This window comes from Moschus berezovskii, chromosome 12 (genome assembly GCF_049115385.1).
Source record: "Moschus berezovskii isolate FMDL1 chromosome 12, NW_MosBer_1.0, whole genome shotgun sequence".
Classification (NCBI taxonomy): Eukaryota; Metazoa; Chordata; class Mammalia; order Artiodactyla; family Moschidae; genus Moschus; species Moschus berezovskii.
Genome location: NC_142471.1, coordinates 61860635 through 61878762, shown reverse-complemented (window position 1 = coordinate 61878762; position 18128 = coordinate 61860635). Strand labels below are relative to the sequence as shown.

General features: G+C 39.4%; 1 protein-coding gene across 2 annotated transcripts in view; it reads right to left on the bottom strand.

Moving 5' to 3' along the window:
- Window positions 1-8863: 8863 nt before the first annotated feature.
- Window positions 8864-18128, bottom strand: part of LOC129555974 (cytochrome P450 2C19-like) — a 35274-nt gene continuing 26009 nt past the window's right edge. For both annotated transcript variants that reach the window (XM_055425935.2, XM_088842509.1), the window contains 3 exons: window positions 17569-17756; window positions 10076-10217; window positions 8864-9162 (listed from right to left, as the gene is read on the bottom strand). In XM_055425935.2, the coding sequence (XP_055281910.2) occupies window positions 8981-9162; window positions 10076-10217; window positions 17569-17756 (512 nt within the window). In that variant the 3' untranslated portion in view covers window positions 8864-8980. The remainder of the gene's footprint in view (window positions 9163-10075; window positions 10218-17568; window positions 17757-18128) is intronic.

Sequence of the window (18128 nt, the reverse complement as noted above, 5' to 3'; positions counted from 1 at the left end):
GGGTTGCTTCTGTAACTTGACTTATAAGTAGCACTTCTATGAACACTGGGCTGCATGTATCTCTTTTTTTTTTTAATTTATTTTATTGGAGGCAAATTACCTTACATTAATATATTGGTTGGTTTTGCCATACATTGACATGAATCCGCCCCGGGTGTACATGTGTTCTCTTTCTTGAACCCCCCTCCCACCTCCCTCTTCCCCATATCCTCCCTCCAGGTCATCCCCATGCACCAGCCCCAAGCATCCTGTATCATGCGTCGAAACTGGACTGGTCACTTATGATAATATACATGCTACAATGCCGTTCTCCCCAATCATCCCACCTTCACCCTCTCCCACAGAGTCCCAAAGACTGTTCTATATGCCTATGTCTCTTTTGCTGTCTCGTATACAGGGTTCAGGTTACTATCATTCTAAATTCCATATATATGTGTTAGTATACTGTATTGATGTTTTTCTTTCTGGCTTACTTCAATCTGTATAATTGGCTCCAATTTCATCCACCTCATTAAAACTGATTCAAATGCATTCTTTTTGATGGCTGAAAAATACTCCATTGTGTATATGTACCAAAGCTTTCTTATCCATTCATCTGCAGATGGTCATCTAGGTTGCTTCCATGTCCTGGCTATTATAAACAGTGCTGCAATGAACATTGGAGTACATGTGTCTCTTTCAATTCTGGTTTCCTCGGTGTGTATGCCCAGGAGTGCGATTGCTGGATCATATGGCAGCTCTGTTTCCAGTTTTTTGAGGAATCTCCACACTGTTCTCCATAGTGGCTGTACTAGTTTGCATTCCCACCAACAGTGTAAGAGGGTTCCCTTTTCCCCACACCCTCTCCAGCATTTATTGCATGTAGACTTTTGGATAGCAGCCATTCTGACTGGTGTGAAATGGTATCTCATTGTGGTTTTGATTTGCATTTCTCTGATTATGAGGGATGTTGAGCATTTTTTCATGTGTTTGTTAGCCATCTTTATGTCTTCTTTGGAGAAATGTCTGTTTAGTTCTTTGGCCCATTTTTTGATTGGGTCACTTAGTTTACTGGAATTGAGCTGCAGGAGCTGCTTGTATATTTTGGAGATTAATCCTTTATTATTTTCTCCCATTCTGAAGGCTGTCTTTTCACCTTGCTTAGAGTTTCCTTTGCTGTGCAGAAGCTTTTGATTTTAATTAGGTCCCATTTGTTTGTTTTTGCTTTTATTTCCAATATTCTGGGAGGTGGGTCTTGGAGGATCCTGCTGTGATTTATGTCGGAGAGTGTTTTGCCTACGTTCTCCTCTAGGAGTTTTATAGTATCTGGTCTTACATTTAGCTCTCTAATCCAATTTGACTTTATTTTGGTGTATGGTGTTAGGAAGAGTTCTAGTTTCATTCTTTTACAGGTGGCTGACCAGTTTTCCCAGCACCACTTGTTAAAGAGACTGTCTTTTCTCCATTTTATATTCTTGTCTCCTTTGTCGAAAATAAGGTGTCCATAGATGCGTGGATTTATCTCTGGGCTTTCTATTTTGTTCCATTGATCTATATTTCTGTCTTTATGCCAGTACCATACTGTCTTGATGACTGAGGCTTTGTAGTAGAGCCTGAAGTCTGGCAGGTTAATTCCTCCAGTTCCATTTTTCTTCTTCAAGATTGCTTTGGCTATTCGAGGTTTTTTGTATTTCCATACAAATTGTGAGATTATTTGTTCTAGTTCTGTGAAAAATATCGTTGGTAGCTTGATAGGGATTGCACTGAATGTATAAATTACTTTGGGTAGTATACTCATTTTCACAATATTTATTCTTCCAATCCACGAACACAGTATATTTCTCCATGTATTAGTGTCCCCTTTGATTACTTTCACTAGTGTTTTATAGTTTTCTATGTACAAGTCTTTTGTTTCCTTAGGTAGATATATTCCTAAGTATTTAATTCTTTTCGTTGCAACAGTGAATGGAATAGTTTCCTTAATTTCTCTTTCTATTTTCTCACTATTAGTGTATAGGAATGCAAGGGATTTCTGTGTGTTGATTTTGTATCCTGCAAATTTACTGTATTCATTGATTAGCTCTAGTATTTTTCTGGTAGAGTCTTTAGGGTTTTCTGTGTAGAGGATGATGTCATCAGCGAACAGTGAAAGTTTTACTTCTTCTTTTCCAATTTGGATTCCTTTTATGTTTTTTTCTGCTCTGATTGCTGTAGCCAAAACTTCCAGAACTATGTTGAATAGTAGTGGTGAGAGTGGGCACCCTTGTCTTGTTCCTGCCTTTAGGGGAAATGCTTTCAGTTTTTCACCATTGAGGATAATGTTTGCTGTGGGTTTGTCATATATAGCTTTTATTATGTTGAGATATGTCCCTTCTATTCCCAGTTTCTGGAAAGTTTTTATCATAAATGGATGTTGTATTTTGTCAAAGGCTTTCTCTGCATCTATTGAGATAATCATATGATTTTTATTTTTCAGTTTGTTAATGTGGTGTATTACATTGATTGATTTGCGGATATTGAAGAATCCTTGCATTCCTGGGATAAAGCCCACTTGGTCATGATGTATGATCTTCTTAATATGTTGTTGGATTCTGATTGCTAGAATTTTGTTCAGGATTTTTGCATCTATGTTCATCAGTGATATTGGCCTGTAGTTTTCTTTTTTTTGTGGGATCTTTACCAGGTTTTGGGATTAGGGTGATAGTGGCCTCATAGAATGAGTTTGGAAGTTTCCCTTCCTCAGCAATTTTCTGAAAGAGTTTGAGTAGAATAGGTGTTAGCTCTTCGCTAAATTTTTGGTAGAATTCAGCTGTGAAGCCGTCTGGACCTGGGCTTTTGTTTGCTGGAAGCTTTCCGATTACTTCCTCTATTTCCGTGCTTGTGATGGGTCTGTTCAGATTTTCTATTTCTTCCTGGTTCAGTTTTGGCAAGGTGTACTTTTCTAGGAATTTGTCCATTTCTTCCAAGTTATTCATTTTATTGCCATATAATTGCTCATAGTATTCTCTAATAATCCTTTGTATTTCTGTGTTGTCAGTTGTGATCTCTCCATTTTCATTTCTAATTTTATTGATTTGGTTCTTCTCCCTTTCTTTCTTGATGAGTCTGGATAGTGGTCTGTCAATTTTATTTACCTTCTCAAAGAACCAGCTTTTGGCTTTGTTGATTTTTGCTATGGTCTCTTTTGTTTCTTTTGCATTTATCTCTGCCCTAATTTTTATGATTTCTTTCCTTCTGCTAACCCTGGGGTTCTTCATTTCTTCCTTTTCTAGTTGCTTTAGATGTAGAGTTAGGTTATTTAGTTGACTTTTTTCTTGTTTCTTGAGGTGTGCCTGTATTGCTATGAACTTCCCCCTTAGCACTGCTTTTACAGTGTCCCAGAGGTTTTGGGTTGTTGTGTTTTCATTTTCATTCATTTCTATGCATATTTTAATTTCTCTTTTGATTTCTTCTATGATTTGTTCATTATTCAGCAGTGTGTGGTTCAGCCTCCATATGTTGGCATTTTTAATAGTTTTTCTCCCGTAATTGAGATCTAATCTTACTGCATTGTGGTCAGAAAAGATGCATGGAATGATTTCCATTTTGTTGAATTTACCAAGGTTAGATTTATGGCCCAGGATGTGATCTATCCTGGAAAAGGTTCCGTGTGCGCTTGAGAAAAAGGTGAAATTCATTGTTTTGCGGTGAAATGTCCTATAGATATCTATTAGGTCTAACTGGTCTATTGTATCATTTAAAGTTTGTGTTTGTTAATTTTCTGTTTAGTTGATCTATCCATAGATGTAAGTGGGGTATTAAAATCTCCCACTATTATTGTGTTATTGTTAATTTCCCCTTTCATACTTGTTAGTAATTGTCTTACATATTGCGGTGCTCCTATGTTGGGTGCATAAATATTTATAATTGTTATATCTTCTTCTTGGATTGATCCTTTGATCATTATGTAGTTTCCTTCTTTGTCTCTTTTCACGGCCTTTGTTTTAAAATCTATTTTATCTGATATGAGTATTGCTACTCCTGCTTTCTTTTGGTCTCTATTTGCGTGGAATATCTTTTTCCAGCCCTTCACTTTCAGTCTGTATGTGTCCCTCTTTTTGAGGTGGGTCTCTTGTAGACAACATATATGGGGGTCTTGATTTTGTATCCATTCAGCCAGCCTTTGTCTTTTGGTTGGGGCATTCAACCCATTTACGTTTAAGGTGATTATTGATAAGTATGATCCCGTTGCCATTTTCTTTATTGTTTTGGGTTCGAGTTTATATACCCTTTCTGTGTTTCCAGTTTAGAGAAGATCCTTTAGTATTTGTTGGAGACTGGTTTGGTGATGCTGAATTCTCTCAGCTTTTGCTTGTCTGTAAAGCTTTTGATTTCTCCTTCATATTTGAATGAGATCCTTGCTGGGTACAGTAATCTGGGCTGTAGGTTATTTTCTTTCATCACTTTGAGTATGTCTTGCCATTCCCTTCTGGCCTGTAGAGTTTCTGCTGAAAGATCAGCTGTTATCCTTATGGGGATCCCCTTGTGTGTTATTTGTTGTTTTTCCCTTGCTGCTTTTAATATTTTTTCTTTGTGTTTGATCTTTGTTAATTTGATTAATATGTGTCTTGGGGTATTTCACCTTGGGTTTATCCTGTTAGGGACTCTCTGGGTTTCTTGGACTTGGGTGATTATTTCCTTCCCCATTTTAGGGAAATTTTCAACTATTATCTCCTCAAGTATTCTCTCATGGTCTTTCTTTTTGTCTTCTTCTTCTGGGACTCCTATGATTTGAATGTTGGAGCGTTTAATATTGTCCCATATGTCTCTAATATTGTCCTCATTTTTTTTTATTCTTTTTTCTTTTCCGTCTCTGTTTCATTTATTTCTACAATTCTATCTTCTAGCTTGCTTATCCTGTCTTCTGCCTCCATTATTCTACTGTTTGTGCCCTCGAGAGTGTTTCTGATCTCATCTATTGTATTATTCATTGTATATTGACTCTTTTTTATTTCCTCTAATTCCTTATTGAACATTTCTTCCATCTTCTCAATCCTTTTCTCCAGTTTATTTATCTGTAACTCCATTTTGCTTTCCAGATTTTGAATCATTTTCACAATTAAAATTCTAAATTCTTTATCGGGTAAGTTCCCTATATCTTCCTCTTTTGTTTGTGTTGGTGGGCATTTATCCTGTTCCTTTACTTGTTGGGTATTTCTCTGCCTCTTCATCTTGCTTATATTGCTGTGTTCGGGGTGGTCTTTCCGTCTTCTGGCAGTTTGTGGAGTTCTCTTTATTATGTAGTTACCTCATTGTGTGTGGGGTTGGATGGGTGACTTGTCAAGGTTCCCTGCTTAGGGAAGCTTGTGTCGATGTTCTGGTGGGTGGAGCTGGATTTCTTCTCTCTGGAGTGCAATGAAGTGTCCAGTAATGAGTTTGAGATGTCAGTGGGTTTGGGGTGGCTTTGGGCAGCCTGTATATTGAAGCTCAGTGCTATTCTCCTGTGTTGCTGGATAGCTTGCGTAGTATGTCTTTCACTGAAACTAGACCCTTGGGTGGTGCCTGGTTTCAGTGTATGTATGGAGGCATTTGATGAGTACCTATCAATTAATGTTCTCTGGAACAGGAGATCTCTGGTGTTCTCAGGATTTGGCCTTAAGCCTCTGCCTCTGGTTTTCAGTCTTATTCTTGCAGGAGGCTCAAGGCTTCTCCCTCTGTTACTTCCAAGGCAGTTCCTTCTGTTGAAAAAGCTCTTCTGTTTTCTGGTCTCCTCAGTGTCTAATTCCCGTCCTGACACCAGGATGCGGTGGTGGACACTTTTTTTTTTTTTCCCCAGCTCTTCTATTCAGTCCTGCTATGGGGAGGGAGGAACAGCTAACAAATATCCCTGGCGTCTGTGGGGAGTGCTCGCAGTGTCTCGGCTACACTGGGAATGCTCCCGCTCAAGGCGTGTGTGTTTTCCCTGTTTATGCTGCTTAGGCTTTAGTTTGCTCTGCTGCGAGCTGTCCGCGGCTGGCGCTGGGTTGCATGCACTTCCCAGGTCTGAGCGGCTCAGGTTCAGGTCCTCGGGTACTCGACAAAGGCGCAGACTTGGCTGGGCCTGCGTTTTGTGTCTTCCCCGGTCCTAGCAGCTCAGGTGACCAGGCATTTGGCGAGCGCGGTCGCTGCGACTTATCGCCTTCCCGGTCCCTGCCACTGGGTTTTCTGGGAGTACAACCAGCGCACTTTTTCAGGCGGATATCGACTGGCCCGAACCCAAGAAGTCCTGGCCAGCAAGGAAGCCTGCCTGCAGCTTGGCACGGGAAGCCTCTCTGGGGCCGCAGCTGCCCCTGCCCTGGCGCTGGCTCCCCTCCCCGCCCGCGTCGGTGGGGGCTGGGGCATGGGCCGCCCACTGCCGGCTGGCTCTGCTCAGCGCCCCGTTCTGTGGGCGGGGCTGGCGGAGTCCTGGCTTGGGGCTTTCCGCAGGCTTTTTCCAGCCCTCTCGCCCTTCAGCTGAAACCTCTGCTCTGGTATCTTAAGTTTGAGCCCTCAGTTTGCCCTGGGGCGTTCAAGCCCAGTTCCTCTGCCGCTGCCGGCGCCTCCCTGCCCAGCCCCCACCTGCTAGTGAGGGGCGCGGGTGTCTGCGCTGCTTCTCCGCTGAGAGTTTTCTCTGGGCACTTAGTCTGTGAGTTTTAATTATTTATGTCTTTTGTCTCCCAGTTATGCGGCCCTCTGAGGTCCCACTCGCCAGTGTTTCCAGGTGTTCGGAAACTTCTCTCTCTTTTTTTTTTTTTAAGCCTCCCTTCCCGGGAGGGAGCTCCGTCCCTCCCTCTTTTGTCTCTCTTTTTATCTTTTTATCTATTTCCTACCTCCTTTCGTGGACTATGGGCTGCTTTTCTGAGTGCCTGATGTCCTCTGCAGGTATTCAGAAGTTTTTTTGTGGGATTTACTCAGCGTTCAAATGTTCTTTTGTTGATTTTGTGGGGGAGAAAGTGGCCACCCCGTCCTATTCCTCTGCCATCTTCCCGTGCTCCATCCATGTATCTCTTTGAATTACTGTTTTCATTTTCCTTGGCTATATACCCAGGGGTGAGATTGCTGGATCGTACGGCAGTTCTATTATTAGTTTTTAAGCACACTCCTTACCGTTTTCCATAGTGCCTGCGCCACTTTATATTCCCACCAACAGTGTACAAGAGTTCTCTTTTCTCCTCACCATCACCAATATTTATTTGTGGTCTTTTTGATGATGGCCATTTTGACAGGTGTGAGGTGATTTCTCATTGTCACTTTGATTTGCATTTTTCTGATGATTAGCAATGTTGAACATCTTTTCATGTGCCTGGTAGCCATCAGTATGTCTTTCTTTAAAAAGTCTATTCATATCTTCTACCATTTTAAATAGAATTGCTTGTTTGATATTGAGTTGTATGAGTTGTTTATGTATTTTGGATATTAACCCCTATTGGTCATATTATTTGTAAATATTTTCTCTAATTCTGAAGGTTGTCTTTTTGCTAATGACATCCTTTGCTGTATGAAGTTTTTAAGTTTAATTAAGTTCCATTTGTTTATTTTTGCTTTTATTTCTTTTGCCTTAAGAGACCAGTCCAAAAAAAAATTCCTATAATTTATGTCAAAGAGTATTCCATGTTTCCTTCTTTGAGTTTCGTGGTTTCTGATCTTACATTTAAGTCTTTCATCGATTTTAAAGTTTCTTTTGCGTATGGTGTAAGTAAATGGTCTAATTTCATTATTTTACATGTAGTGCCACATTTTCCCAGTACCACTTATGGAAGATACTGTCTTTTCACTATTGTATATACCTGCCTCCTTTGTCATAGATTAATTGACCATATGTGCCTGAGTTTATTTCTGAGCTCTCTGTTCTTTTCCATTGCTCTGTCTGTGCTTACACCATACCATGCTATTTTGATTACTGTAGCCTTGTAGTATAGTTTGAAGTCTGGGAGTTTCATTCTTTTTTCTCAAGAGTGCTTTGGCAATTCATGGTCTTTTGTAGTTCTACATGAAGCTTAAAATTGTTTGTTACAGTGCTGTGGAAAATGTCCAGGGTATTTTGATAGGGATTACATTAAGTACATAGATTGCTTTGGGTAGTATAAATATTTTCACAACATTTTTTGCCAGTCCAGTAGCTTCATTGTATAGTTTGAGATCAGAAAGTATAATGCCTCTGGCCTTGTTATTTCTCAGGATTGCTTTGGCTTTTCAGGGTCTTTTTGGTTACATACAAATTTTAGTATGACTTCTCTATTTCTGCTGTTCATAATACTCCATTATGCTTTCAATATCCATGGCATCAAAGATATGGCCCCTCTTTTATTAAAACTTGTGAAATTTGAGTTCTCTCTAGTTTTGGAGAGAGACTGGTTATAGGTGATTTCTTATACACAACCTCACTGATTTCTGTTCTGATTTTTAATTGTAGTTTTCTGTGTCTGACTTTTAATTGCTCACTATCACTGATCTCAATATTCCCTACAGGATGAAGCTGCTCTTGAAAACAATTTCTCTCACTTTTAAAACCAAATCTCAAATAACTACATAACAAGCATTCAAGGGAGATTTTCTGCTCTCATTCCCTCTGTCCCTGTGCATATCACTATAATGACCAGCATGACATCTTTGCCTTTTTTTTTCCTTTCTTACTTGCAATATGCACAAAAGAAAAAGACTGAGAAGTGGCTCATCAGATTCTGCTTTTTATTAGAAACATGCACTGGAGAAATAGGTCACATTGGCACACACAAATCATCGTGCATTACTTTGTACTGGTTACATGGTACCAGGTACACACTACTACTTAATATTAGATATGTATTAGCATATGTGATGGCCAATACAAATGTTACAGGATAGGGAGAATAGCAGATATATTTCTGAAGTGAAATTGCACAGGGAATGAGAAGAGGTCAGAGATGTGTTCTCAGGAAAGATTAAATGACACTGGTGAACGATGCCCCCCATGAAAGGGAGTTAAAGACAATGCCACTGAGAAAGCTGTGTGATCTAGCATTCTTCACACAGGAATGAAGCAGAGCTGGTAAGGAGGCGGCACAGTAGCTATCCCAGTAACAGCGGGGGTGGTGTCGATGTCCTTTGGGTCAACCACAGATTTCAGGGTAAATTTTTGTAAAATTGTGGTCAGGAATAAAAACAACTCCATGCGGGCCAGGCCCTCTCCCACACAAACCCGTTTTCCTGAAAATAACAAACACAGAGAGCACATACTCCTTGAACACTGTGTTTCTGGCTGCCAGAAACAGACTATGAAGTAACTTTTTGATGAACGTTTGAATGGATGGATAGAAGGCAAATAGTTAGATAGACAGATGGACAAAGGGTAGATACTCATGCTATCCATTTAACATCTAATCTTAACAGGTATCCTTCTCTCAGCAAATATTTATTGAGTTATCAGCACTATACCACATACTTCATTAAGTGTATTATAACTCCATTTTGACATTTTTAAGGTTCCATCAATTTTTTTTCTAGAAACATTCATACATTGGTTGTATTTTGTTCCTAGTGTGATGGTCCAATGTCTTTCTTTCCATTCTTCACAGCCTCTATTCTCTGCTGGAAGTATATCAAATCTACACCAACCTTGAAGTTTTAAAGTTTTATAACACAGAGTTACTTTTGTCTAAGATGCACTTCTCTTGTATTTTCAGAATGTAGCTTAAATTTTATTTCTGAATTAGAAAGAACTGGATCACCTCTCCAAAGCTCCAATAATCTACTCCAAAAATGAGGATGTCTCATAGGGAGGGAAAATGCGTGGGCATTGGTACTGCTGTCTCTCATCATGGAAAAGAGCATTTCAACCAGGCCCAGATTGGGCACTATGGAAGTTCCAAAGGATGCCCAAAGGCACCTTGTCCACTGAAAGTGAAAATCACTCAGCAGTGTCCAACTCTTTGCAACCCATGGGCTGTCCATGGAATTCTCTAGGCCAGAATACTGGAGTAGGTAGCCTTTCCCTTCTCCAGGGGATCTTCCCAAACCAGGGATTGAACCCTAGTCTTCTGCATTGCAGTGGATTATTTACCCACTGAGCCACAAGGGAAACTTGTCCACTGAAGCAATGAAAAAAATAAAAGTGTGTTACCTGCTGAGAAAGCCATGAAATAGTCACTCTTCCTAAAGTTTCCATTCTCATCCAGGAAGTGGCCAGGGTCAAATACCTCTGGGTTGGGGAATTCTTTGTCATCATGTAGCACAGAAGTCAGTGATGTTAATATATCTGTGCCCTGGAAAGAACAGATGAAGATAAACTAAACTATGAAGAAGTCACAGAGCTAGAAGAACTGCTGAAAATCATTTAGTCCAATCTTAGGATCAATAGATGATTAATTTTGGCTCGAAAGAAGGTCAGTGGTATTTTGAGTCAGACAGAACAAGTAATAAGGATAAGTTTAAGACTAGTGGTGGTGATGCTGCCAAAATGAACACTGGCAGCATCTGAAATACTCAGTGCATGGGTCCTAGAACTTATGAATCCATTCTGCTAATCACCACATTAGGACATGATATCTGCCCCCACCAGTTGCTTTATCTTTTCAATTTTTACTCATCTCATACGTGGATTATGGTCTAATATGGAAGTCTCTATATTGTGCTTGAAATATCTCGAATTATCTGTTTGTATGGCTTTTGTAAACAGGCATTTGATCTAATACAAAATAACCTCTTCTATAACAACAATGTAAGTACAGTAACAAATATTATTGTTTACCATTGACATGCAGATTGTTTGTCTTTATTTAAACATATAGGGCAGACTTCATCACAGATTAATCCTAGATTTGAAACACAGAAAGGATTGTAAAATTCACAAAATCATTTCACAGCAATTCAGTTTACGATCATTAGTTTAAGCAAGTTTTATCTATTAACACTAAAACTGTTAGGTAAATGATTGAGAAGAAAGATACAAATCTATAAAGTACCAGGTAATCTTTTATTAATTAAATGTGAAAAAAAGGACCTGTGTCATGGAGTAATCTGGCAGATAGCCCTTTATCATGTGAACAACACTACATAACCAATAATGGGGTAACTCACATATGTGCCTTCATCTCCCCATTGAATTTCAGTGGGAAACACAAAGCACCCACATAGTTGAAATAGTAACTGGAATCTATGTCCAGGAAACAATCACACAAAACCAGCCTGAGGAATATTTCACATGACTACTAACTTATACTCTTCACAGAATTAAAATGTACTAAAAGAAAACAAAGAGGGCAAACAAAACTAGTAACAGAAGAGAACAGGGAGAACAAGGGAAAGACATCCAAATTATAATCTTGTTTCCAGGCTGCACACAGATTTTCAAAGAAAAAAAGCCATCAAGTTTATTCCACAAAAACTAGGAAATTTTCAATATAGGCTGTACACTAGATAATATTATTCTATCAATGATAACTCTTGAGTATAATTGCTATTATTGCTCTGTATACAAAAATCGCTATTTTGAGCTATACATACTGAAGTAGAGAAGTGTAGAAAGGTAGATGGATGGATTGATAAATGAATATTTGTAGAAGAATTTTTACATATTGAGGTATGGAGAAGTCATTCTAGCTTATAAATGATTTAACTTGAATTTTATGTTAACTAGAACATCCTGTTTGTGGCCTATCAAACATACACACTACTTATTAAGAAAATGTATATTGAACAGAAATAAAGAATGTCCATAAAAATAAAGATTAAATGCCTCCTTTCTGGGACACCAATGTTGAAACCCTTGCAATGAGAAGACTCCTCTCTCAGGTGCTAAGGCCATACCAACTTGCTGTGCAGACATTGATAGTTCTTCTGAAACCTTGTAAGAATGTATCTTGGTCGGCAAAGTCCAAGACCAAGGTCCGTCTAGTCAAGGCAATGGTTTTTCCCGTGGTCATGTATGGATGTGAGAGTTGGACTGTGAAGAAAGCTGATCGCCGAAGAATCGATGCTTTTGAACTGTGGTGTTGGAGAAGACTCTTGAGAGTCCCTTATACTGCAAGGAGATCCAACCAGTCCATTCTAAAGGAGATCAATCCTGGATGTTCATTGGAGGGACTGATGCTAAAGCTGAAACTCCAATACTTTCGCCACCTCATGAGACGAGTTGACTCACTGGAAAAGACTCTGATGCTGGGAAAGGTTGGGGGCGGGAGGAGAAGGGGACGACGGAGAATGAGATGGCTGGATGGCATCACCGACTCTGTGGACATGAGTTTGAGTGTGCTCCGGGAGTTGGTGATGGACAGGGAGGCCTGGCGTGCTGTGATTCATGGGGTCGCGGAGAGTCGGACACGACTGAGCGACTGAACTGAACTGAACTGAACTGAAGAATGTATCTCTGGCTTCCTGATGTAGGTATACAATCGTGTGGATAAACCATACCTCTCCAGAGCAGTTCCTCAGAGTTATCTGAGAAGTTGTCTTCTGGCTATAGTCCTCAGTTTGGCTCAAATAAAGCTCTTTTCTATTCCTATTACAGATTGTTTATTGATTATCTCTCAACACTGCAAAAGCAGGTAAATATACAAATTCACATATAACACACATATGAACATGTTTTAATGTTCTATGTTTAAAAACAATTAGGGGAAATCTTCCATCCCCTAAGGTTATCATATAAAAGGTATACAACTCTTTATTATTCCCGTGTTTGTTTTTATATGAGAAATAAATAAAACGTTTAAGATAACAAAAAAAAGTACAAAAGGCAATACTTTCAGCAAATGCTGCTCAAACAAATGCATATTTCATGGAGAAATAAAAGAAGCATAATCATTACTCTTCGTCATAAGTAAAAATTACCTGCATGAACCATCATCTAAATGTAAGTACTAAAATTATGAAGTTTATAAGGGTAAATCTTTCAGACCTTGTGCTGGAAAACATTCTTTAGATAAACAAACAAACAAAACAATCCCACACATCAATCTTACAGCATTGCAAATGTTCTTTTAGACAGTCTTCAGTTCAGTTCAGTTCACTTCAGTTCAGTCACTCAGTCGTGTCCGACTCTTTTGCAACCCCATGAATCACAGCAAGCCAGGCCTCCCTGTCCATCACCAACTCCCGGAGTTCACTCAAACTCACCTCCATCGAGTCGGTGATGCTATCCAGCCATTTCATTCTCTGTCGTCCCCTTCTCCTCCTGCCCCCAATCCCTCCCACCATCAGAGACTTTTCCAGTGAGTTAACTCGTTGCACGAGGTGGCCAAAATATTGGAGTTTCAGCTTTAGCATCAGTCCTTCCAATGAACACCCAGGATTGATCTCCTTCAGAATGGACTGGTTGGATCTCCTTGCAGTCCAAGGGACTCTCAAGAGTCTTCTCCAGCACCACAGTTCAAAAGCATCAATTCTTCGGTGATAGCTTTCTTCACAGTTCAACTCACATCCATACATGACCACTGGAAAAACCATAGCCTTGACTAGACGGACATACTAACAAATATCAACCTATGTGCAAATATAGCCTTAGTATAAACAATGACCTAAGTATTTTAAATGGAAAATAATCAAGGAAGACATTTTGTGACACATGGGAATTATATGCAATCTAAATATCTGCTTCCAAAAAGTCAGGGATATAGCCATTCTAGTTTGTTTAATATGTCCTTGACTGCTTCCATGCTACAACAGCAGAAGTGTATAAAAGGATACAAAAGACATCAGACACTTCAAAGCTTCAAATTCTGAAATACTTACACTTTGAAGTATTACATAAATACTGTAATACTCCTGTCTTAGAGCATTCTCCCAGTTAGCCCAGTGGCTCCAGTCTTGGATAAAACTAATCACTTACATGATTGGTAAAAAGGTATAACAGAATCAGCCTCCTAATAATCTTATTGGAAAAGACCCTGATGCTGGGAAAGATTGAAGGCAAAAGCAGAAGAGGTCAGCAGAGGATGAGATGGTTAGACAGCATCACCGACTTAATGTACATGAAATTAAGGAAACTGGAAGACAGTGGAGGACGGCAGAGCTTGCTGTGCTACAGTCTATGGGGTCACAAAGAGTTGGACATGACTTAGTGACTAAACAAGAACAAAACTCAATATTTATGTTTCTACACTGGGAAAGGTCAGTTTTCATTCCAATCCCAAAGAAAAGCAATGCCAAAGAATGCTCAAACTATGACACAATTGCACTCATCTCACACGCTAGTAAAGTCATGCTCAAAATTCTCCAAGCCAAGTTTCAGCAATATGTGAACCGTGAACTTCCAGATGTTCAAGCAGGTTTTAGAAAAGGCAGAGGCACCAGGGATCAAATTGCCAACATCCGCTGGATCATGGAGAAAGCAAGAGAGTTCAAAAAAAACATCTATTTCTGCTTCATTGACTATGCCAAAGCCTTTGACTGTGTGGATCACAATAAACTGTGGAAAATTCTTCAAGAGATGGGAATACCAGACTACCTGACATGCCTCTTGAGAAACCTGTATGCAGGTCAGGAAGCAACAGTTAGAACTGGAAATGGAAAAACAGACTGGTTTCAAATAGGAAAAGGAGTGCATCAAGGTTGTATATTGTCACCTTGCTTATTTAACTTATATGCAGAGTACATCAGGAGGAACGCTGGGCTGGAAGAAGCACAGCTGGAATAAAGATTGCCCAGAGAAATATCAATAACCTCAGATATGCAGATGACACCACCATATGGCAGAAAGTGAAGAAGAACTAAAAAGCCTCTTGATGAAAGTGAAAGAGGAGAGTGCAAAAATTGGCTTGAAACTCAACATTCAGAAATCTAAGATCATGGCATCTGGTCCCATCAATTCATGGGAAAGAGATGGGGAAACAGTGGAAACAGTGTCAGACTTAATTTTTTTGGCTCCAAAATTACTGCGGATGCTGATTGCAGCCTGAAATTAAAAGACGCTAACTCCTTGGAAGGAAAGTTATGACCAACCTATATAGTATATTAAAAAGCAGAGACATTACTTTGCCAACAAAGGTCCGTCTAGTCAAGGCTATGGTTTTTCCCATGGTCATGTATGGATGTGAGAGTTGGACTGTGAAGAAAGCTCATCGTCGAAGAATGGATGCTTTTGAACTGTGGTGTTTGAGAAGACTCTTGAGAGTCCCTTGGACTGCAAGGAGATCCAACCAGTCCATTCTAAAGGAGATCAGTCCTGGGTGTTCATTGGAAGGACTGACGCTGAAGCTGAAACTCCAACATTTTGGCCACCTCATGCGACAACTTGACTCACTGGAAAAATCTCTGATGCTGGAAGGAATTGGGGGCAGGAGGAGACGGGGACGACAGAGAATGAGATGTCTGGATGGCATCACCGACTCGATGGACATGAGTTTGAGTGAACTCTGGGAGTTGGTGATGGACACGGAGGCCTGGCGTGCTGTGATTCATGGGGTCGCAAAGAGTCGGACACGACTGAGCGACTGAACTGAACTGAACTGAACTGAACACTGGGATGACTGTGGTCACCCCCAGCATACGCTTGGTCATAGACTTATGACAATATAATGGTCATTTCCTAATACAGTGGATGTGAGAGATGGCCACTCCATTCTAGTACAGTATTTCCCACATACTTAGAAATGAGGAGAAACAAACTTGATCAATTATTACCTTAGACCCCAGTGTCACAAAAGAAAAGTCTTCTCTCAGTCTGTCCTTTGGTTAAAAAAATTAGTAGAACTGAAGTTCTAACCCTTTTATCAAAACTGCAATCACTGAAGCAAGTCTCACAATCTAGTAAAATCATCAATTCTGTCTTCTCCAAGGATTGGCACTAGTACTTGTACCTTAAGAATCTCATTGCTTTCTTTCCCCAGCAAAATATAAATTTTTAGTTATATTATTTTATAATTTTAATAATACTATGCCTTGGTTTCAAGTAGATAAGAGAAGTTTTCAGCACACCAACTAGAAAGTCTAAATATATACAGATATTCCGTGCTAGAGAGCATGAGAAATCTGCTAAGACAAAAATCTGTCTCAATATTCCAAAGTTTGGAGAACCTCAAAGAGGAAAGCTGACACCTAACGTTAATATTAGTCTCTGTCAATGTTCAAATTTTATTCAAAATACTCAAAATGGGAGAGGTTACATCATTCCATCTGCCAAGGAGGAGAGGGATGGACCCTTTCTGGAAGAAAATAAATAACATCTGAACTCTGCATTTTTTCATTTATAAAAATTGATATTTATCCAAAAGTAACTAGGCATTTCAAAGACACAACTAAGTGGCCAAAGGTAGAAGTGAGGAAAACAATAGGCTTCCCTGGTGGCTCAGAGGTTAAAGCGTCTGCCTCCAATGCGGGAGACCCGGGTTCGATCCCTGGGTCGGGAAGATCCCCTGGAGAAGGAAACAGTAACCCACTCCAGCATTCTTGCCTGGAGAATCCCATGGACGGAGAAGCCTGGTAGGCTACAGTCCACGGGGTCGCAAAGAGTCGGACACGACTGAGCGACGGAACGAACGGAGGAAAACAATAAATATACACCCACACTTTGAAACATTTCTCACCTAATTTTATCATGCCAGCATGACCTTTAAAACAGAAATCCAAGGAAAAAAATGTTTTGGAAGAAAAGTTGTAAAACAAAAATCTCTTATACCATAACCAGTAAAGTCCTGAACAGAATGTAGCAAACGAAATCCAACTGCACATATATATTTATAATATGTATATTCAGTGGGAAAAGTGAGGTCATTGTATACAACCATACCAATAAGTACAGATATCAATATGAAAAAAATTATATACATGTTCTTGACTAAAAATAGCATTAAAAATAAGAACATATTTTCTACTCTGATTCTTTAAAATGTAGCAAAATGTACATAGAATATCATTATCAATAGTGAAATGTTAACCGCCATTCTACTGAGATCAGAAATGAAAACTAGGCTAAAAGAAAGTTATTAGCCCAGACAGCATGACAATGTGTAGAGAAATTGCAGTTAATCTACAGGGAAATTTTAAACACTGATTTTAAATTTGGCAAGATTGCTTCATGTAAAGTTATTAAAATGATAAAATCAATTATATTTTCAATCCAGATAGCAGAATGGAAAAGGCATTTTAAAACATTTAAAACACCAATTATCATATGTGAAACGAATCACCAGTCCAGGTTCGATGCATGATACAGGATGCTTGGGGCTGGTGTACTGAGATGAACCAGAGGGATGGGATGGGGAGGGAAGTGGGAGGGGGGTTCAAGATGGGGAACACATGTACACCCGGGGCAGATTGATGTCAATGTATGGCAAAACCAATACAATAATTTAAAGCAATTAGCCTCCAATTAAAATAAATAAATAAAAACAATAAGCACCTAAGGGAACAAAAGGATTCATTTAGAAATGCAAACAGTTAACTTTCATCAAACCAAATAAAAGAAACAGAAAATTTGGAAGTCTTGCACTGCTAGCTGTCAAAATCTGTTATAAAGCTTTACAGACTAAACTGGAAAAAACACACAATTCATCAAGCCTACACAAAAAATTATTACTTATACTTCTTTTGTCTTGCTTTCATAGAGGATGGCACACAAACTCTCTAAACTGGGAACTTCAGTACCACTGAGGTCAGTATAAGAGAAATCAATGTTACCTTGGGGATGAGGTAGTTTCTGAATTTAACGTCACAGTTCACAGCATGAGGTACGCTCATGGGAACCAGGTCAATGTATCTCTGGATCTCATGCACCACAGCATCCATGTAGGGCATGTGGGTCCTGTCCTGCATGCAGGGGCTCCGGTGTCTGCCAATCACACGGTCAATCTCTTCCTGGATCTTAGCTGATAAGAGATAAATAAGACTGAAGAAGAAAAAAATGCACACCACATTTGCACAGCAATTCAGGGATACATGATGCTTCATGAAGGTATCCCAACAGCATTATACACTTAAGTTATATGCTCAGAAATGCACCTCGACATGGAGAGAGAATTGCCATAATACAAATACATGTAAGTCTCTGACAAGCTAGACTTAAGATACAGCTAAACAGACTTCTATGTTAGCATACACAATAATACAAGCAGAAATAATGAAATGTTTGAAAATAAAAACACAATACAAGGTCAAGAAACTAAAGTCGTTAGAGGGAGAAAAACAGGAATCTATTAATTTTATATCAAAATAATATGTGGATTGAAAAGGTAAGTTAT